At 36.9% G+C, this 21,971-nt stretch overlaps 3 protein-coding genes across 6 annotated transcripts; 1 reads left to right on the forward strand and 2 right to left on the reverse strand.

Moving 5' to 3' along the window:
* Nucleotides 1–195: 195 nt before the first annotated feature.
* On the reverse strand, nt 196–5,064 carry LOC118042069 (protein TOC75-3, chloroplastic). Its single transcript, XM_035049624.2, has 7 exons — nt 3,807–5,064; nt 2,487–2,708; nt 2,281–2,388; nt 1,981–2,172; nt 1,633–1,881; nt 934–1,188; nt 196–734 (listed from the first exon to the last, which is right to left on the reverse strand). The coding sequence occupies exons 1-7, from the start codon at nt 4,974–4,976 to the stop codon at nt 495–497; spliced, it is 2,436 nt and encodes an 811-aa protein (XP_034905515.1). The 5' UTR covers nt 4,977–5,064; the 3' UTR covers nt 196–494.
* Nucleotides 5,065–7,511: 2,447 nt separating this feature from the next.
* Nucleotides 7,512–12,537, forward strand: LOC118042111 (uncharacterized). 3 transcript variants are annotated; one of them, XM_035049683.2, is made up of 9 exons: nt 7,513–7,917; nt 8,025–8,080; nt 8,242–8,301; nt 8,407–8,484; nt 9,151–9,280; nt 9,725–9,777; nt 11,092–11,265; nt 11,994–12,127; nt 12,229–12,537. In XM_035049683.2, exons 1-9 carry the CDS (start codon nt 7,578–7,580, stop codon nt 12,251–12,253), a joined length of 1,050 nt encoding a protein of 349 aa, XP_034905574.1. In that variant the 5' UTR covers nt 7,513–7,577; the 3' UTR covers nt 12,254–12,537. The 3 variants fall into 3 exon arrangements, with proteins under 3 accessions (XP_034905582.1, XP_034905574.1, XP_034905579.1); XM_035049691.2 differs by lacking the exon at nt 9,151–9,280 and having other exon boundaries at nt 7,512–7,917; nt 8,407–8,464; XM_035049688.2 differs by having other exon boundaries at nt 7,514–7,917; nt 11,994–12,537.
* A 1,354-nt stretch (nt 12,538–13,891) lies between these two features.
* Nucleotides 13,892–19,706, reverse strand: LOC118042174 (uncharacterized). 2 transcript variants are annotated; one of them, XM_035049783.2, is made up of 22 exons: nt 19,478–19,706; nt 19,194–19,351; nt 18,577–18,656; nt 18,029–18,115; nt 17,848–17,898; nt 17,631–17,748; nt 17,488–17,544; nt 17,319–17,383; nt 17,119–17,202; nt 16,972–17,022; nt 16,816–16,878; nt 16,684–16,730; nt 16,510–16,579; nt 16,371–16,433; nt 15,779–15,868; nt 15,657–15,695; nt 15,306–15,533; nt 15,130–15,215; nt 14,832–14,880; nt 14,661–14,741; nt 14,464–14,557; nt 13,892–14,339 (listed from the first exon to the last, which is right to left on the reverse strand). In XM_035049783.2, the coding sequence occupies exons 2-22, from the start codon at nt 19,336–19,338 to the stop codon at nt 14,173–14,175; spliced, it is 1,815 nt and encodes a 604-aa protein (XP_034905674.1). In that variant the 5' UTR covers nt 19,339–19,351; nt 19,478–19,706; the 3' UTR covers nt 13,892–14,172. The 2 variants fall into 2 exon arrangements, with proteins under 2 accessions (XP_034905674.1, XP_034905666.1); XM_035049775.2 differs by having other exon boundaries at nt 16,675–16,730; nt 19,478–19,705.
* Nucleotides 19,707–21,971: the final 2,265 nt, after the last annotated feature.

Raw genomic sequence — 21,971 nt, forward strand, 5'->3', positions numbered from 1 at the left:
AGTAATAATAGTAATAATTAATAATTAATCATTATAATTAGTAAAGTAATTAGCAATAGTAATAAAGACGGAGGAGACAAAAACATTTTTCTCGACAGAAAAGGGCAAAAAACCCAACAAGAGAACTGGGTCAATCACGAGCAATATAAAGAAAACTAACGTTAAGGGTTTCGAAGCCCAAGAAGAGACAACAAATCAAACAACAGAGATAAAAGTCACTGTATGACAAAATTACTTTGGGATTTTGCACACCAAAGAGTACATGCTCAGCAAAGTTGAAGGTCTTTTGAGCACACAAGCCAGATACCAAGGACATCACAGTTTTCTCAGGATACGAATCCCAAAAACTGACTCCACAAGAACCAGTTCGAATTGAATAATCTATCTACTCCTAAATATCTCACAAGATTTCAGAGTATCAAATACTCTGGCAGTTATTCCAAAAATCCGATGGCCGAAATGTACTAAGCAAACCTAAATTGCCAATCGAGCTTTCAGTATCTCTCCCCAAACCGGAAGAACACTGAACCGGTGCCAGTGTTATGATCAACAGCATACTCAGCTCGAACTAAACCCAGCTTGACACCAACTCCATAAGATGAACCATGACCCATTCGCCTGTAAACCTCTGTTGGGTTCCCCTTCACATCCTTGGAAGTTCCTAGATCATTGCCATGCTCTGCAAATGCATAAACATGTGTATTTCTCACGGGAATGCGTATCTCTGCTCCGAGCTGGAAGCAAAATTGAAAAGACAGATCAGATATCTAACTGCAAGTCCACAAATATGAGTTATGGGAACAAACATATTTTCCATCCATAAAAAATTAGTTCTTGCAAAGGTTCCATTTTTTGAAGAAACACCACTGAAGAACAACATAAAACACATTTCAGCTTGACCCTAGCTAAATTGTTGTCTACAGTGATTCTCACCTCAAGAATGTTTCTGGCTGCTCCCAGCTCACCCATGTTGTAACCCCTCACAGAATAAGGTCCCCCAAGGGTAAAAGCATCATAACTCGGAAGGTCTCCAACACATCCACCATAATGGCCATTAAGGACTAGTACAGGTGGTGGCGGCTTACCAGCACCTTCCTCCACCTCCTTCAACTGGATAAATCGGGTCAATGTCAGCTGGTGACGGTTGAAGAAAGGAAACTTGCTGCCAATGCCAAGGCCTTGGTCCACCTGCAAATCATACATAAAATATGTAGGTTACCCTGGCTGTGAAAAGGTTACATATGAATGAAAATCACACAAATGAGTGCCATATATTCTTGTACAAGAGGAAAAACCTAGTGTGCACTGTCATCCCCAAATTTGCATGACCCCATATGATTAAATCAAACCATAAAATATCCACCAAGTTCAAAAACCAAGCAGGCAGGCTCTATACAAAAGAAATAAGGGTCTTTGGCAACTCAAAGAACAGGACTGGGGCAAGTTTGTTCTCAATCAATCCTAGAAAGCAAAATGGAATGTTCTTCAACTAGTTAGATCATCATATCATATACATTTCTGGTTAGAAAAATGAGTAACCTAACCATGATATTTTAGAACTGGCTCCACCATTCACAATAGAGCTGTTGTGGTTCCCTAAACAACCCTAAAATTAACAGAAGATTCTCTGACCTGGAATACATTCCTATCACCAACCACAGTTCCATTTACAAACATGGTGTTGTCACGTGTGATGTTTGCCTGCAAAAATGCCACCCGGTCAATTCCAGTGCCACTGAGGGTTGTTGGAGGTCCATCTGCACTAATTCCTCCACTTGGCAATACTCTTTGACCATTTGAAGAGATATGGCTACTTTCATCGCGTGTTGTTATCTCTTCCATCACTATCCCATAGGTGAATTTGCTCTGACGGGTAAAATTCTGTTCAACACATAACATATATGCACTCATTAAGAAATCATTTTATTGAATCTAAAGATGTTCACAAGCAGCTAGATTTGGATGTAGAAGAGCAGTCACCTCAGTAATGTTAGCTTTCATGCCAGCCCGGTCAACCCATATAGGAGGGACTTCATCCACTCCTGGCCCACCAGTAAAGACTGGACTCAGTTTCCGGCTGTTGAAGCAGCTTCCACGGAGAGTGCGGTTTCGTGGATTGTATACACCATCCAAGTATGGATGAACATACTCAAGCTTAAAAGACAGATCATCCTGAGAAAAGATCCATGTACAGTTTAAGTTATAAAATCTCATATAATTGGTAGTGGATCATTCCTGAGATTTATTGAGAAAAAGAAAATGTGTATCATGAGAAATTACCTGAGCCGAGAAGAAATTGCTGGTAGTTATAGAACCGAGAATGGAGCGATTCAGGCCTTTGATATTCCGATGTTCAAAGGAAACAGTCCCACCAGGCTGGAATGAAGCCTGAAGAGAGGGATATGGCATTCAGGAAGTTTGGCATTGAAGCCTCATAACTCTAATAACTACAAACAAGTTCAAATTACACAACTGGACATACATACCAATGTGGGGCGTCCTCCACGTCCAGGAACAATGCTCCACTCTGTACTGACTTCAGCGGATTTTGGCTCCAGTTCTTTAAGCTTAATCTCAACAATGATTCCTCCCTCATTCTTCTCATCTGGCCTTGGATTGACTTCAATATTTGAGAACAAGGCTAGGGAGTTGATGTTCCTCAAAGCTTGTTTCCCAGCTTCAATGTTAAAAACTTGACCTTGTCGAAGCTGTTGATTAAAAAACACAAAATAAATCAACCTACAAAATGAACGATTAGAAAACATTCATCATCTTAAAAAGTCAACAATATAAAAGCAGGGACATTGCCTATGGAAGAGCAGAATCATGAAGGATTATCCTTTATCTATTTCACCACACAATGCCATTAATATTAATATCATAACAGGTAATGCAGCAAATCACAAGGAGCACGGATTCTAGAGTTCCTATGTGTGAGAATCATAATAGATTGTTGAAGAGTTATTCATCACATGAAAATATAATTTAAGAACCTGTCTTTTTACTGCCTTTTGTCCATAATATGGAGACAATTTTTGGAAAAGCAGCTGGTTTCTATCACCAGTGAAATAAAGATCTGAAGAAAAACTTCATTTCCAAGTACACGTTGAAGTGTTTAAGCTTTTAAATAGTAGGCAGTATAGGTATCTTCATTTGAATAGTGAAGAAAACACCAACAAAGAGGGTGAGCATCTTATATCAGATTCTGCTTAGGAGTTCCAGCATAAAACTAAAAGACAACAACATAATAATATGCATGCTATATATATAACCTAGTATTCACCGGTATTCACAATCAAAGTACAACACCATGTTCATATCACACGCAAAGAGAGTGAAACACAATCTTTGATTATATCCAATCATCTGCTTTTTGGCTGGCTGTACACTTTAATTAAAGCATACATGTTGATCTAGATTAATACTCGTATGCTTTTCAGCATTCAATCATATCTAAGCAAAATCACTCAAGCAAATCAAAATCATCACCAACACCATGCATTAGACATGAGTGCTTAACATCTCAATCCTAAGACGAGCAAAAGAAATCTTTTCTGTTCACGTTTTACTAGTATCGAGAGACCTGATTTGATGTAATCATGCTCCTTCTACTTAAATTTCGGCAGCAACTCCTGAACACAGAAAAACAAAAACTAACCAAAGACTATAGCCTAGATTGTGTCATTAACTCAATGAGTCATTCACATAGACAATCAATCAGCACCGTGCCAATTATATATCATAATAGGCATGTAGAATAAACAAATTTAGAGGAAAAAAAAGAAGTAAAGCCCGTTTCAATTAACCTGTTTGGGCAACTCTCTCTTGACAACAGGAAGTTGTGTGTTCCCTTCAACAACATTCCCTAACTTATCCTGATACTGAATAACCAATTGAGTAATATCCCCTTCCACAACCTCACAAACCACTTCCTTAGTATTCAAATTCCCAAAATTCACAACTTGAGCACAAGCATAACCTTCATCATGATACCATTTCTGCACTCTATCCCTAATCTTCTGCAACAACCGAGCACTAACCTTCCCTTGCTCCCTCAACATCTGCAAAACCTCCCTATGCACCTGCGTAGGCAACAAACACGGCCTTGCCTTTTCAATCCTCCTCCGATAATCCTTCTCCTGACTCCTATAATACTCCAACTTCTCCTTATCAGTCATATCTGGATCCATTTCAATCGGTTTCGATTGCTGCATTAACCCAACATTAATGCACCTAAACTTGTCAGCTGATTGCCATGTACTTTCAGTAAAGGAAATAGTGATCCCTATGGTTCCATCCGGATTTGTCTTCCCTTCCATGTCCACTTTCTCGAACATTCCGCAAGTAGCTAGACTTTCAAGTTCCTTTTGTAACTGAGCTTTCGTGTACACTCCGCCCGGACGGAGTGACACCATCTCGAAAAAAGAGTCTTCCGTGCCTACAGTGGTCCATCTTCGCCGGTCGAAAAATAGAATTTCTGATAGTTTGTATTTTTTGAAACCGCTAAGCTTGTTTAATTGAACAACAATGTTTGCCGGTAATCCATGCGAGTCCCAATCTTGTGATTGTGACTCATCGGCATTCGCCGAAGCTACAGAAAACAGGTTCTTCCAGAACTCTCCTCCTGATCCTCCGTCTCCGCCACCGCCACCTCCGCCGCCTAACCAACTGCCTCCTCCGAACCAGTCTCCACCGCCGCTGTCGATGACGGGAGTGAAGCGGAGGAATACAGTGGCGACAGCGGCGGTGCCGGAGAAGGTGAGGGCTTTAAGGAGGGAATTTTGGCGTTTTTGTTGTTTGGAGTTGGAGTGGGGTTTAGGGTTTTGTGGTGAAGGAAAAGAGGGAGGGGAAATGATATCACATTTGATGGAGGAAGCGCGTGGATTAACAGTGGCGCGTTGTTTTCTGCGGGAGGAGAAGATGGTTGTGTTGAGAGGAGCGTTGGTAACGAGGTTGGTAGATGCGGTGAAGGACATGGCTTTTGGGAGGGGGATATGGAGGGGGAGAACAAGGAATGGATGCTCTCAAGTAGATAATGGCTCAAGTAAAGTCATTCCTTGCAATTACCATTATAGGGTAAGGCTGGAAGAAAAAGAAAAAGGAATCTCGAATTTAGCCCCTAATGCATTACCCCATTATCAATTGAGTATCTAAACCTTTGATTTCATCAAATTTACCCCAAATATAATTGATATTACACAATATTACACCTCCATCCATATGCTATTAACGCCCCTTGCGCTTGAATTTTTTTTTTTAATAAATAATGATTTTTTTAATTAGCTTTTTTCAGTGTAGATTATTTTCACGTGTTAATATAAAAAATAAATTTTTAAAAATAAAAAAATATTATTTTAATATATTTTTAAATAAAAAAATATTTTATAAAAACAACTCAACAAAATATTATACGGGATCTATAGATAATTAGCCCGTGTTTAGCTTAGAAGGTAGCAATAATGGCAAGGGTGGTGTTTCTGAAGTGGTGAAAACAAAGGTAAATGTCACAGCATGTAATTAAATATAATGGATGATTGTTACTGTAAACGCTACAAGGTACGATCATAATCTCATTGAGAGCTGAAGTGAGGATTGTGATTTTTGTCTTGGAGGTGATTGCAAACAAGATCAATCGTTGCAAAGCATTCATTTTCAGGGTTAATTCTTGATCCATCTAGAAAATCATGACAGTTTTCTCCCTCGTTTCCATATCTTTTGATCCAAGAATATTTTCTAGTGTATAGTATCTTAAGGTCTCTCTCATCTTGTGTTTTTCCTTTCGCAATTCATGCAGCCTTGAATTTGATAATCCTGAAAGGCCTGAATGCAGCAATCTTCTCTCTTTCAGTAGGGTCAGGAACAGTGAAAAAAGATGTTGTGCATAGTTACATAGATCGTCTTAGAAACCAGAGATTATTTTTGTGTAATTGTAAATGTTGGCCACTGATTGGAGTTTCATGGAAATCTGTTGCTTTCCCTTTTTCACTTGGATTTTGGTCTGAACTGCCATAGTTTGCCTACACAAATCAGTGAAGTCATTGCCATGATGTGCTTTAGAGAACAGAGAGTATGAAGAAGTCATTTCTCTGCCTTTCTGTATTTTATTCTGAGGTGGCTTTATTTATTTAATCACGGATAGTAGATCTAAAGTTATGTTGCAAATCCTGGCAGTTTGTGAAGCCAAGAAGAAAAAATGATTATGACTTCGCGCTCATGAGAGTTGTACTTTTAAATTGGTAAAAAGAGAATATTTACATATACTGTTCATCCCTGTCCCTGCCCCCTCCTCGAGAGTACTACTGCTATTCATATGTATTGTTTATTAGTAAAACAGTCTCTTCATATGCAGCTTTTTTCTGGATAGTGTTGGAGGAAGGTGCCGGTTAACCTGCAGAGATTGCAGATGCCACTCTAAATAATGTATACCAGGCAATGGGAATCCCGCGGAGATAAGCAAGCTTTCAGATTTCTGAACGCAGAAATCTGAAAATCAACTTCCTTTTCCCAGCATTACATGGGGCATAAGCCTAAAACATTTATTTTATTTTACTTTCACGCGTATTTTTCCGGGAACTGTCTCTGCAGAACTGTGGTCAGTTGAAATTTGTACAGAAAAAATTTGTAGTTTTAATATTGGATTATTTGTCAGAACATGAACTTATTTAAACTACCAATTCCTTGATAATCAAGTGATGGAAATTCACTTGAATATCTTGCAGGTGCCTGAGAAGAATGTTGGTGTAGATTTTTTGTACTCTATTGATCGAAGACCCGTTCATTGGCTGTCTTTCTTCTCAAATTCAAGCGGATGCCATTGTCCTTGGATCTTTAACCAATTCAATGAACAGAGAATCGATTGCAACAATGGGCTTTTGATAAGACGCGAACTAAATAGAAAGATGAAATGGATGGTGAGTATAGTTATGGTTCTTGATAAAAAATTCCCTTGCTTTCAAAGCGATACGCCAACTTAAGATCAAAATGCACGAGTGTCCATTAAACTATAGGCTTTTATTGGCATAAATGTACCTTGTTAGCATATCTTGAAGCAGTTACAAATTTCTGCAAGTGCTCTCATGTTTTGGTGATAAATTTCTCCGAGCTGAATGAACTTGGCGAGGATGGCTACATGCTTGGGATAATTTTTTTTCCTTGGAAAACCAAACATCCTCGAGAAGAAAAGTAGGGAGGGATGAGGTTTGACAGAGAGAGAAGTCGGTTGTTTGGATGGACAGAGAGACATCCGAGGAAGGAAGGGAGGTATACCTCTCGTCTTTCTTCTTTCATGACTTAAATTTACACCATCTGATTTGGAGAGACGGCAACACAATCAACTGCCATAGACATCGATATCCATTTTTTTACAGTTTTCTTATCCTTCAACTCGGGCTCGGAAATGGAAAAGAAAGTTGAGAGAAAAAAAAAAGACGAGGGATTGGAGAATCGAAAGAAAAAAAGTAGAGGGACTAAAAGCAAAGGTTTGTTTGTGTTAAGAAATCATTATAAAAAAAAATCTTATCACGAAACGCAAGAAAGAAGGACATTCTTCGAAAAAACCAGTACTGGTACTAGTAAAAATGATATCGTTGTTTTCTGCAACAAATCCCTTGCTGACATGGTCACCGTCATCAAGCCCAACAAGAATCAGATACTCTCAGACACATCGGCGGTGTTGTACCTCTAGAACTACAAATGCGCTGTCGTTTCCTATTCCTTTCTCGTTAACTTGTTCCCGTCTTACACAAAAACCAAATGCTCATACCACTACTACTCTTCAGGTCCAGGGTTCTTCTTCTGATTCTAATAAAGTAGAGCAGGAAGAAGAGTATAAGGTATTGACAGCAGTGAAAAGTCAGTACAATGACATTCTAATCGTTGACACTCCTAAAACCAGGATGCTGCTCCTCGACTCCACTCGTAATTTCCTCCTCATCCACCTTTCTTTTCTTTTTCTTCTTATTTTTTGGGGGGAGGGGGTGCTTTTCTTGCTCTTTAACGTATGATGATGATCATTGATTATACAGATAATGTTCATAGCCTTCTTTACAAGGATGGTCAGAAATGGACTCGTTCATATTGGGTATGTATGCTATGTTAAGCTTCCTTCCTTTCTAGTTTTTGTTATTTAATAAAACCAGCAATTCATGTCTTTGTCTGTCCATTTTGATTTTGAACAGTGAAAATTAAAATATACATCAGTTTTAATTTTTACCTAATTAATCAGCTCCATTCGTTATGCAGGATGAATTTGCTAGTTTGCCAGCTATTATTCCACAAGGTCCCGTTGCAATATTTGGCCTGGTAGTGAATTTCATCTCCCTGTAGCGTGTTTATCTTCTTGAACGTATGATTATATTTATCAAACCAATGAGTTCGCATGTACAGTGAACTTTTCTGATTGTCCAGGGTGGTGGTACAGCTGCGCATTTGATGCTTGATGTGTGGCCTTCATTGCAGCTTGAAGGTTGGGAAATAGATGAAATTGTAAGGGCAATGATGGAGTCGTTTAAATTTGATTGCCCTTTTTTCTTTTCCATCCCAATTTGCCTTTTTAACCTTTTTAAACATAGCCCCTTCAAACATTTTTCTTTTACTTCTGTTGGACTAATGTTCGCTTTGTTCTCATGGAGATTTTTACTGTGCCAAATATAGTTACAGAATACAGGAAGTTGCTTATGATTCAGCATTGAGATTTAGGGCCAAGTCAATGTCAGTGGATTCCCTAGTTGCTTGTATTGACACAGACGCCCATGTTCTCAATGAGAAACCTTAGTTATCTTCTTAGTTCTTGCATGTTATTCAGGAAAAAAAAAATCAAAGTAAATTCATGGACTAATCTGAAGTGCTGCAAATAATGACTCGCACCAAAAACCTTCTAACAATAGACTCGATTATTGTCAAATTATGGACTAAGGAAATTTGTGTTTTTAATTTTTTGGTGGATTTCTGCTGTCAATAGAAAATATTTTCAGCCAACCCTTTCTAACTGCATTGGCTTAATTTCCTGCAGATTATTTTCTGAGCAAAAAATGAGGCTAATTGGGAATTTGTTTATTGTTTGTGCAATGATGTTTGCAGTTGCAAAACTCTTTGGTCCTTTTCCATTTAATGTTAATTGCCTCCTTACTGAAATGGATCTTTTTGCATTAGTTGATCAATAAAGCAAGAGATTATTTTGGGCTATTGGATCTTGAGAAGCAAACTCAAGCTGGTGGCATACTTCATGTTGTTGTTGGTGATGCCCTATGTTCCTTGGAAGATAATGGTAGAAAATATGCTGGTGAGGAGGATAATGACCTCTCTATTTTGGTTTAGAGCACGCATGCAGGATTTGCTCATTTTCTGATTTTACTGTATGGATGTTTGGTCATTAGTATGATTAAGTATTCTTTCTTGCAAGCAAGCCCCCTTGGGGTAATCATGGGTAGGTTTTGAGAAGTGGAGGCAGGTATTGAGGTATGGTTGCTGTAGCAAGCTGGAAGAAAACACCCTGTTATGATATATTTAGTAGGGAAACACGAGTCCTGCTTGACTGTTCATGCCTGAATAACATTCCTCTCAGCTAAAGTTTGATATGTAGCATTTCTTTTTGTTAGATCCACTTGTATATTAGTTAGTCTTTGCCATTAATTCACTTTTGTTCTGTAAATTTGTATTGTTTGCTTTGTTCAAGCTTTTGGTTTCTTCCTCTTTTCACTAATATATGGCATCAATATTTTTTCAGGCATTGTCATTGACCTGTTCTATGGGGGGAAGGTTTTGCCACAGTTACAAGAGGTATGTTCCAAATGTTTTTGTTTCTTATACTATCAGTGGCTAGTTTTGTGGCTTGTTACCTGATTCTTTAAGTTTAGTTGCCTGTCAAATTTTCACTCTTAATGAAGTCGTTGTCTCATATAAGCACAACAATTTCTGATAATTTAATGTGAGGCACTCGAGTCTCTACAGCCTTAAAATTGGTTAGTTGTAAGAAGCTATAAAAACACTTGTAAGCAGGATTTTTTATATAGATATAAAAGAAGGAAGCTAGAATAAATCCCCCCCCCCTCCCCCATATCTTTGAAGAACATATGCATGTTTATGGTATGAGTTTATGACACTGCAAGAGACAAGAGGAAGCCCATGGAGTGTGAGTTTTTAATAGGATTTGTACGGCAGACGTCAACTAGTTAATGTCTAAGTTTTTTCAGTATCAATCACAGGCTTGACCAAATGTTAATTGCTAGCACTTGCTTCCTCCTTTCCAGGGCATAAAATTTATTGCTAGCACTTGCTTCCTCCTTTCCAGGGCATAAAATTTATTGCCAGCACTTGCTTCCTCCTTTCCAGGGCATAAAATTTATTGCTAGCACTTGCTTCCTCCTTTCCAGGGCATAAAATTTGGTGCTTGCCTTAAGCAAGAATCAAAAGATCATTGAATTTTTCTCCAATTGCATGTTTAACTTCTTAAGGACAAGAACCACAGGAATCCTTTGTAATCCCTCCAGAACAGGAATCATGCCCAAGAATATTAAAAAACGACTTTGGTTGAGAACCATTTAGGGGACTGCTAGAAAAATTAAAGGGCAGTGGCCAGAACTTTTTGCAGTGGTGGATGGTAGATGTATGCTTGACTGAAAGTTGGAAGCGTTGGCCATGAGGTAGCAGGGAGCACCAATGTTCTGTTGGTCCATTGCATTTTGTTTGTGCTTCTCTTATCCATCTAGAAATATGAAGGTTAAATTGTTATGAATTTCCATATCTGAAAAGGATGCTAACCTCAGCTTGAAGTGTTTCTGCCATAACGTGAAAGAACTTCCAAAAGCATAATTCCAGGACTTCATGGTCTGATGGTTGCAAATATTGGCTTTTTCACTAGCAAAGATCTCTAGTCTATTAATATGCATTTACGTGTTATCACTGAGTGCAAGTTAGAGGGTGTAACCCTCCTTAAGTTAGGGCATGGTACTATGAATTCTATAATTCAAATGTGAGCTTTCTTTAGAAACATAAATCTATTTATCCCTTGATCTTGCCACTATTTTTTTCTCCTTTGTTAGTGCTTATGTATGACAGTTTTACATATCTAAACTCGGTAATTGTGTTTGACAGGTAGCAACTTGGTTGGAAATGAAGGGTAGATTGATACCTAATGGTCGCCTTATGGTGAACTGTGGAGGCATTGAAGAATCAGATGCTATAAATGAAAGAAGTACTAAATCAGTTGATAATGCTTGGGTTGAAAATCAAACCATCAAGGTTTTGTGTGAAGCATTTCCTGGACAAGTATGGCATTTACTTTACTAACATTTGATGCAATTGCATTTTTTCTGATTCATCATATTTTAACTGAGACAACCAGGAATTCTTCATTTTGTTTTGGTAGTGGTTATGGGAGTGAGGGTTGCTTTCCTACATTGAAATGAAGGGAGTATAAATGGTTGGGACTTCAAAAACAAAACCAGTAGTTAGTGTAGTTACACATATCTCAAGGTTGTGTATATAATTTATCCTTCAGTAAAATTAAACCCTCCTACACATGCCTGATTTTTTAAAATGGTTGAAAACCGGTCAACATATTGAAACCTGTTTGAAATATTTTTTGGTTTTCCAGATTCAAGCTACTACTAGTGGAGAGCTGTATTTTTCTATGCTTTGAACATTAAAAAAAAAGTACTCATCTGTCCTCCAAAGTCCAAACATTGCAAAAACTAGGCTGTTTGAACAATGTGTGATGTCATTGTTTTGCCTTTGAAACAGTTAAAAAGCATTATTTAATTAGACTTGAAAATTGTACTACACTGCTTTCAAGCTGAATTTCCCACATAAATTGCTGTAGGATACGTCATTAAGATTCCTTGTTCAGTAATTAAACAAGATGTGGAATCAATTGTTAGGTGTGCTTAAATGCTTGCCTAACTGCCCCAAAGTTTCTATATGAACTGGCATTTGCCAAGTTAGTGATCTTAAAGACAACAATAAGCTTACAGTTTGATTGAAATTTGATTGCTCAGCTAAGCTGGAAGAGAGTTCCAGAGAGTGAAGGTGCAAATTATCTTGCATTGACGGGACCCTTGCCTGATTTGACCTCATGGTCTGCCATGGTCCCAGACCATTTGAGTGCAACTGTTAGCAAATGGAGGCCTTGCAGCCCTCTTCCGTGATGGAGATTTTTTTCTTAGCAGGGTTATATTGCAGCCAAACCAGTTTGTTGAGAAACTATACAGTCAGATTTGAATACCTCTCAATCAGCCATTCAAATGAAAGATCTTAAGCTAACCACGAGTGTACCATGATATTTTTAACACAATTTTTTGCATTTTTTCCTTCCTTTCATCTCGTACTTCTCTTCAATCAACTATTCTCTTTACAGTCAGGAGATGTAGTCTCATCGTGTTTCATATTGTGGAGCATCTCTGGATGGTTTCTTGAGGAGATATTGTGCCCATTATCTTTTATATCAAACATTAGTTGCCAATAGATTTCTGAAGTGGCTGTTCTTTGTTGCCATTGTATATCGCAGTTTCAGTGATGGTACTAAGCTCTTTCCCTTTTCAACTTCATGTTTTCCTTGAATAAGAAGTCCTTATCCACAGGGGAGAAAACTTCTTATCAATCCATGGATATTTAGAGTGTGTTTGGTATTGCGGTAGCTGTTGTGGTTGTGGTTTGAAAAAAGTTGTTTTATAAAAAGTATTTTTAGTTGAGGTTGATTTGAAAAAATAGGTGTTTGGTTAAAACTGTGGTTAAAATTGAGGTCGAAGAAAAAGTAATTTAATGTGTTTGGTTAAGAATGCTTTTGAAATTGAGATTATAAAATAATTTTAAAAAATATATATTAATATTGATGGTTTTAAATTTAAATATTGTAAAATTAATTATTCCTATTACATAATGAAAAAAATAATACTTTATATAAAATATTTTTTATTATTTCATTAAACTATTTATAATTCCATTACGTACAAAATTCATCCGATAAAAACTACAGCTTTCATAATTTTTTTGAGCGTGTAATAAAATTAGATAAAATATTATCAGATATAAAATTAATATTATTGTGCGAGTAAATTTAATTCACTCTATACTATTTTTTCGAGAAAAAAATATTGTTTACATCGCGAATGAATTTAATTCTCTAAACTAGTTTTTTTTTTTAAAAAAAAATTAATACAATTAACACACTAAAAAAAAAAAAAAACAGTGCAGTGAATTGCACTGTTCAAAGCACTGTTCTTTTTTTTTACATGCTACAGTTTTTTTTATGCTTTTCATTTTCAACGTTTTAAACGTAAAAAACACATGGGTCACATGCACAGTAAATCAAGTTTTTTTTTTGTTACCAAACGGCTACTGACTGTATTTTAAATAAAACGCAGCTAGCCGCAGCCGCCGTAGACAAACATACTCTTAATAGAAGGATACATCTTATTTTATGATATCTTTTTGCAGAACAATTCTTCCAGCGTATCAGTTTGATTTGCCTACAAATATTCTTCTTTGTATTTGTATCTCCCTGCCCTAATCTACTTAGGGTTTGTCATTAGTTTTTTTTCTCTTACTGTTGATTGCAATAGCATGTGTAACTGAAATATTCTAGTATGTGTGTATTCATAATTCTCAAAAGAACATTACCGCTGTATTTCCCACCGTTTATACACGATCAAAACATTGCCGAACTTGTGCATCCGTGGAAAGAGAGTAGGGACGGTGTCCATTTACTCCTTCCATTATCCATGCATCCTGGTCTCCATGCTTCTCTCAGATTAAAACCCTAAGCTTAACCCGTGCTCTATTTGCTGACTGGTTTTAAAGGAAGGAGGGATGACCAGTCTGGAACAGGGCACCTCTATGAATTTTCCAGAGCCTATTCAGTGTGCACAAGGTTAAAACCAGCATCCTGGCAGCAATCTAGGCAAACTAGAGAGATTTTCATTGCAGTTAAAACACCATCTTAGCCAGAAGGCTTATAAAGTATGGTACAACTGTAAATTACAACAGGCTTTCCTGTTTAAAAGACCAGGATCAAGCTCTGTTTTCTCTGCCATTCCTCTCAAAGCTAACTCCTACCAAATACTCAACTTACTGTACAAAGCAAATCCTAAGATACTACTAGAGCATCATGGGAACAAGTATCACTCAAGAAAAAATTATTAGATCCTCTAATCCTCTAATAAAGGGCAGGACCGGAGCTTAGGCATGCACACCATTGCAATTGCTGTATATACCGTCTGCCGGTATTTTTGCAAACTTGGTTGCATTTCCATTCTGGTAGAGGCTTATTTTTTTGGCCATTCCATAGGGAATCTTGTGAGCGTGTAGGAGAGGATCTAGCTGGCCACATGCTGCTGCTATCAGGCCTTCAATTCGAAAGTTTGATTATCAAATGTCAATGTCAAGACATTAAAAAAAAAGAGTAGTTTCTGGTTCACGATGAGAAAAAAAATACTATACTTGCAATATGGAGAAGAGTGAGAGATGAACCTAAGAATAGTGCAGAAGGTTTCCCTGGTCTTGACTTGAATTCAGGGTGGAATTGAGTACCAATATAGTAAGGATGACTAGGCAGCTCAACTATCTGTCAATGAGCCAAATTTAACTTAGAATAACTGTAGGGAACTATTGATCCTAAAGCAATTTGAAAATGGAGAACAGAAGTTTGCAAGTCCAGAACCCCATACCTCCATGCGTTGGCCAGTTTCATCCTTGCCGGTGAATGAGAGCCCGGCATCTTCCAGGGATGATACCATATCAGGATTCACCTGCACAAACAAGACTTTTTGTATCATTTCTCGAGTAACTATCTACTTACATGGAAAAGATATGCATCTTGAGTTCTTGACGCCTCATACCTCGTATCTATGACGATGTCTCTCATCAACAAAACCTCTATTACCATACCTGACAGAATCCAGAATTCAGGGTTTAGCCAATCTCGGATATTCACAAGTAAACAGTATTGATCTACTTGTTGCATACGTATTTCAGGTTGGTTTATGATAACTAACTATGTTGTAAGCACAAGTTTCTTCTCGCAAAATTCAGTCTGGTAATATGAAAAACAGACTTCTACATCATCAAAATTTACCATTTACATGAATATAGGCACCGCCATATCAATATCTGTTTTCAAGCTACTCAATTACTTACAATTTCGCTGATTTGGAGTCCATGACTTGGAAATATGTCCTCCTTGACCCAAGACGCATGGTGCCTCCCAAGTGGGTTTTTGAGCCCTGTTGATGAGGAAAAATGTCAGACTAAACTGGAAAACGCCGACGACCAGTTGGCTATGCAGTTCAAAATTGAGGGGACAATATAAAAACCTCGGGCATGAATACAACGCAGGGACTCTTGGTGTCAGGATCAAATTCAGTGCTGTTAGCATCTTGCAGGCCAAGGATAGATCGTGCAAACTCAATGACTGCAATTTGCATTCCCAGACAGATTCCAAGGAATGGAATTCTGTTCTCTCGCGCATACTTGGCTGCAAGAATTTTCCCTTCCACACCTCTGTCACCAAACCCTCCTGGGACAAGAACACCATCTGCACCCTGCAGACATATAGGCTAGTCAGACAACTACGAAAGAAAGTAAGCAGAACTTTGAGGGCTTATATGTTTCTAGTATTAAAAGTGAAAATTAGCTTCAAGCATCTGACCATTTGCAATACAAACCTTTAACAACTTCCATGCAGCCTTGTATGCATCAGGATTCTGCACGAGGAGCATTAAAGTCAAGAAGTGAAACAATGCATAAAGATTAGTCTATACGATATCAGTTACTCCGAATTACTAACCTCTCTTGCAGTTTCATCCTCAATATCGCTAGCTGGAACCCAATCCACAACAAGTTTCTTGCGGAGAGAAACAGATGCATGCAAAAGAGCCTGCCAGCAGTAAAATAACTTTTATCACCAGGAAAACACCGTAATAATATCTTTATTGTGGATATAAATGCATGTTTCATTCGCATAACATTTCAAGTGGCACAAATCAACAATTACAAGTTTTGACGATTGTGAAATTATGAATGGCGAAAAGCTTCATGACAGATAGAGCTAACATTGTTGCAGAATATGTCTCACATTTCTAGGACTCCCTTTGACGCGCTTCAACTCAAGTTTGCGTGCATGAAGAAAGAAATATTGTAAAACTAATTCACCAAGTAACAGCACAAGGAAGACAGCAGAAATCCGAAGACATGCAATGCGTCTATAACAAATTCAGTGTTTTATGAAAGGTAGTTGAGTGGTTAGATACTGGCTGTTTGGTTCAAAGTCAGACATCTATTATTCAAAGTAAAGCAGAGCAGCAGCAACCTCAGGGAGAAACTTCCCACAGAAACGGTAATTCTAAGCTTTAAAAAGGAAATGATAGATATAAGCGAACCTTTAGCAAAGAAAGGTAGGAATCTGAAAGCCCTGTATACTTCCCAACAACGGCAATTCGAACCTGCAATTCACAACTTAGTACATAAAGCTCAGGTAGATATTGCTAAATATGTGAATTGAAATTTGCTAAGACCCACTGGTTCAAGTAACTTGTCGCAGAATTCAGCCCTAGAGGTCCATTCCTTTAAATTAGGCTCCCTGGCAACGCTGTAAATTACAAGACAATAATTTAAGGATGTCAGCAAATGGAAGATATCACGCAATGCATTATAGAGGGGGGAAACAATGATAAGTGGGATCACTTGACAAACCCAGGGAGGTTCAGCGCTCCCAAAATTCCTTCGTGAGCCTTCTGATCCTAATTGAGAAGAAACACACCATAGTTTAAGAATTAGAAGCCAAGCAATGGAATGAATGTCAAAAAGGACCACAAGTGTACTCACTCTTAAAAGAGAAGGAAGGTGCCAGATGTTGGGAACATCATAGAGAGTGATGATATTTTCTGCCTGGAAAACTCGGGGTCTCAATAATCTTGCTAAGTAGACAAGAAAATATTCTAGTAACATGCATGGAAAGGTTTATCCTTGTAATCAACTTACTGGGACATGGCAAAATTGAGAGAGTTTCTGCTTTACGTTCTCTTCAAGTGCCTGTAAAAGAGATTCAAGTCCATAATCTGAAGTTCGCAGAACTCACAATCACTACAAGCTCGCATGTGTTCGTGTGTGAAAGACCGAGAGAATTACCGATGTGCTGCGACAAGCTAAGATATTTGGTGTCAAACCCAAGCTTCTCAGCCCCCGAACACTGTGCTGAGTTGGTTTTGTTTTCTGAAAAGAGTAAATACACTGTCTTTTATAATTTGTTCATATGGACTAAGAAGATCCACAGACAATCATCTTATATCCACTCAATATATACAGAGACAATAGTCTAAGCAGCTTACCTGTTCCCCAACAGCACTTATAACAGGCACAAGGCTGACGTGAATCAAGCAGAAGTTGCCAGCGCCTGTGAAACGAGCATCAATTAGAAGAAGTCGACTGGTTAGAAGATGCAAAGGCAAGAAGAGTCTTAAACTGCATCATGTAAAGTTTCGTAGGTAGTGGTCTTACCCACTCGGTATGAAAACTGCCCTAGAGCCTCGGTAAATGGCATGGACTCAATATCTCCTGCACACAGGAAAGTTTCTAGTGACACGGAAAAAAATGGAGAACAGCTCATGACCCATTCATCAAGAAAGATATTGTTAATTTACCTATAGTTCCACCCAATTCAATGACACAAACATCAGCGGGACCAGGCTGTCCGTCAACTGGTATCAATGCCACGCGTTCAATCCACTCTTGAATGGCATCTGTGATGTGAGGGACAACCTGCAGTTTGCAAAAATACATAAAGAAGATGAACTATACATGGAAAGTTTATGGTAAGCTGCAGGACAATGTAACAGATAAATTCAGCTTCAGAAAAACCTGCACAGTTTTTCCCAGATAATCTCCCCTTCTTTCTTTGTCAATAACGGCCTGCAATTCAACAGGAAAAAGGGATAACTAGCTTCAGTAACAAGGTGTCAGCTACTTCTAATGATTTTTGTTTTTTCCAGCTAAAAAAATGTGTAATACACATAGAAACATTGAAGTTTAAACCACTTGCCTGGTAAATCTTTCCGGTAGTGATATTATTATCGCGTGTCAACTTGATATCTAGAAACCTCTCATAATTTCCAAGGTCCAGGTCCACCTTTACAGCAAGATAAGCAAGTCATTTCTTTCGGTCTAGATCAATTTCCTATCTTTCATAAAAGTAAACAGTCTGATTTCATCTTTTTCTGTTTTTCTTGAAATACCAAACGCTCCAGCTATTATTCCTTGACTTTCACTCATAAAGAGCAAGAAATGTATTTGTCCACGGGTTTAATGGGTATGATCTAGCATGATCTTATTTGGTAACCAAAAACAGAGAGAGGGGCATGAGAATCATCCAAGAGTAATTTTAAACAGATTCCATATATTTTACTGCTATGGACTCCAATTCCGAAGGCGTATGGAGGCCAATCTTTTGAATCACAGGGAATTCCTCTTAGGATGTGGAGTCCAAGAAATTTATCTGCATGCATAAGCTGCTATTTTGCTTTCTCAAAGAACCCCCTCAAGAAAATCTTCTTGAGAACATAGAAAAATATATGAAGGAAACTTATCTACCTCTCCACCATCATCTAGGACATACACTTCTCCATGCTCAAAGGGTGACATTGTTCCGGCATCAGTGTTTAAGTATGGATCTGAATTGACAAGGAAAAAGATTCAAGAAATTATTAGCATGAACAACAATCTGAAGTATCCTAAAGAAGTAGAGAAAATAGCAACACCTTATCCTAATTGAGACATTATGATTATTTTAGTGAATAATGGAAAAGAAATCAAGAAGACCACATCAAACAGTGCAAAGCAACAAAACTTAAGAACAAGAAAACTGTCAATGGAGTTTCAACCAAACTGGATATAGGTCCATTTCCAGAAATCAAAGAAATGAAAATGAAACGGAAACTTGTCTTTTTACCAAATATTTAACTTTATAACATCCAAAAAGTAGAAGTCCTGATTACAAGTCCAGAGGAGGAGGAGACACTTGTCAAAGATTTATTTTCAGAAGTCAATGGGTAGAAAGGAAGGGGGGATTTTCTATGCAGTGAACATGAGATTTGGTTGGAGAGGAGAAGCACAAGAGGGTGTAGCTGTATTTTCTCTTTAGGAGTAACAGTAAACTTGGAAAGAAAATGAAATAGAAAGGAAGGAAGATGCAGAAGAACAGAGCAGACCAATCTTGATAGAAGTAACACGAAGTCCACAGGCCTTAAGAAGAACACCAATACTACTTGCTGTCACTCCTTTCCCAAGTCCACTCACTACTCCTCCAGTAACCAACACGTACTTCATTTTCTTCATTCCCCCTGCTTTGTTCATCTTCAACTGTACCCTATAAAGTTTCCATTTTTCACAAAAACGAGATCAACAGAAGAAGCAGAACAAGGTAGCCAGCAAACAATAACTAAAGATAAGAAGCACTGTTACAAAAAGGAATATTAGAAGAAGGGTAAAAGACCTTTGTTATAGTTTCCGTGAACTTAAACCACCTAAAGAAAGAAGAAGAGAATGTTTGGCAATGATTAGAGTCCAGGGCCTTGTTCAGCAAGCAGGAGGGTATTCTTTCACTGAAGAAGGAAGCTGAAAAAAAAGGGTTGAAAACAGAAACAGGGTTTGGATTATGGAAAGTTTAGCTAGTAACAAAATGTATGATTGATGAAGAAGGAAGATAGATAAAATTGTATGAAAATGGTTTAGCATTGGCGGCTTTTTATACGCATTTGGCTGGTGGCTGGTGGTCACCCCGCTTTTTCCTTGGCTTAAAAATAAAATAAAATAATTCTCAAACTAACATAGCAAAAAAAAAAAAATCTAAATTAACACAGTAATTGATACTTGCATATAAAATACATGCAACCAAGTGTGTTTACCCATGCTACATGGGTCAGCTAACAAATTTCCATTTTTCCATTTCTTTCTCAAATAATTAACCTATATAAAAGTCTAACATGCAATTGCTAACAAATTTCCATTTTTTTCATTTCTTTCTCAAATAATTAACCTATATAAAAATCTAACATGCAATTTTTATAAATATCTAACTGCATTAAAAAAATACAAAAATACTCTAATAAAAACAAAAGAGAAGGGAGAAAAGAAAAAAAAAAGAAGCTTCGTAGAAACACCAAAACTCTAATGACGAAACTCTCAGCATCACATAAAATATATTGATGGAATGAATCTATAAACACCATGAAAAGCCAACTTCAAAGCTAGTGATAAGTCACAAGTACGGTCTAAGGCAGCAACATATTCATTTATTGCCATCTCATCATCAACTTCAGAGTTAGCTTTTTATAATGTCTAGGATTCATGATGCTGATATATTTCTACTTAGATTTTCATCATCAAAGCTTCGGTGTATTTATTAACTTAATTGTAGTACAAGTATAGATGTCTCCATAATTTCTTTTTAACTATGTTACTTTTTTATCTTTTTATTTAGTTTGTAAATCATATAAGAAAGGAAAAGGTTGTCTTGTTTGGAGTGCTAGGAGGAGCCATGGCGACCTTTGTCTTCATCGTTGACCTTTCAGCTTTCTTTTTTTACTATTTAAAATTATCTATTTATCTATATATTCTTTAATTTTAAGATTGCATCAACAACCTTATTGTGAATTTCATCACTAGATTGACTAATTTTCAACCTTTTTTTCAAAAAGAGGGAAATTTGGTTCTTCCAATCTTCATTCTTCATCGAATGATCAAGTGATTCACTTGCAAGGATATAGAGAAAGATTATCCAGCACCATATTTGGAGGCAAAATGAGAAGGAAAGAAAGCTTGAAGAAATAAAAACACGGTGGTTTATTTTCCACTCGTTTTCTCCACGCTTACACTTTAACTCTATCTCATTTCTCTTGTTGTCGGCCTCATTTAGCTTGACTTGAGCTATGATTGTACTTAAAATAATGTTATGTAACTTTGAAATTTCTTCTAAAAAAAATGTGTATATAAACAATGAATCTCTTTCTTCTTGTTTTTTCAATTTAGCCCCTGTTTTTTTTTTCCTTTCTCTATCAAATTCATTCTTTTTTTTTCTCAATTTTATCGTTAGAATTATACAAAAAATCTGGTTAGGAAGTTGTAAGGTTGACTCGTAAGATCAAATTTAATAAAATACTAAATAATTCTATGTAATCTAAATATTTTTTATTAAATTAACAAAATAAAATAAAATCGATGCCCTTTAAAGTAATTACTTGTCTAATTGCTCATGAGAGCAAATTTGGTGCATAAATATCGTAAAGAAGTTGCATAATTCTTAATGTCTCCAGAATTTTAATAATCTTTGGATCCCATGCATTTTCTTGAGGATGTAAATTAAGACCATGGACAGTTGATGCACGTGCACCAAATTTGTAATGTTTAGTTAATTTGTTTTATACACAGAGATGCCCATCTAATGTCACTCATTAATTAACGGAAACTGCAAGGTGTGAGTAAATTCTCTTAGCATAGGAAATAAATTAATTACTATTCATTAAAATAATATAAATGATAAACAAGATTACCTTTCTAGCTAAGAGGTTTTTTTTACGGGTGCACAAGTCATTATTGATTTTGACGGGGTGGCTTCGTTTTTTTCCACGTCAATAACACTGTAGAAATATTTAAATGCCTTTGATAGCAAAAGATTTGTTGGATTGAATCCAGGGGCTCATTGAACTTTTTAATTTTTTTAACATAATATAATGACTATATAAACCTTGGAACTTTATAAATTTTCGAATATATGTTATTGAATATAGACCTAAGTGGATTAACTATATATAAACCTCGGTGGATTACAATGTTTTGTTTCTTTCCTTTTTTATCTATGATTACATATTAAATTAATTGAGAATTTAATTTTATAATTAGTTTTATTTCGCTTTCTATGAGATTATCGAAGTTTCAAAAAAAGATTTTGGTATTTGATTAGTGTTCGATTTTATAATTATTTATTTTTT

Source organism: Populus alba, chromosome 1 (genome assembly GCF_005239225.2).
Source record: "Populus alba chromosome 1, ASM523922v2, whole genome shotgun sequence".
NCBI lineage: Eukaryota > Viridiplantae > Streptophyta > Magnoliopsida > Malpighiales > Salicaceae > Populus > Populus alba.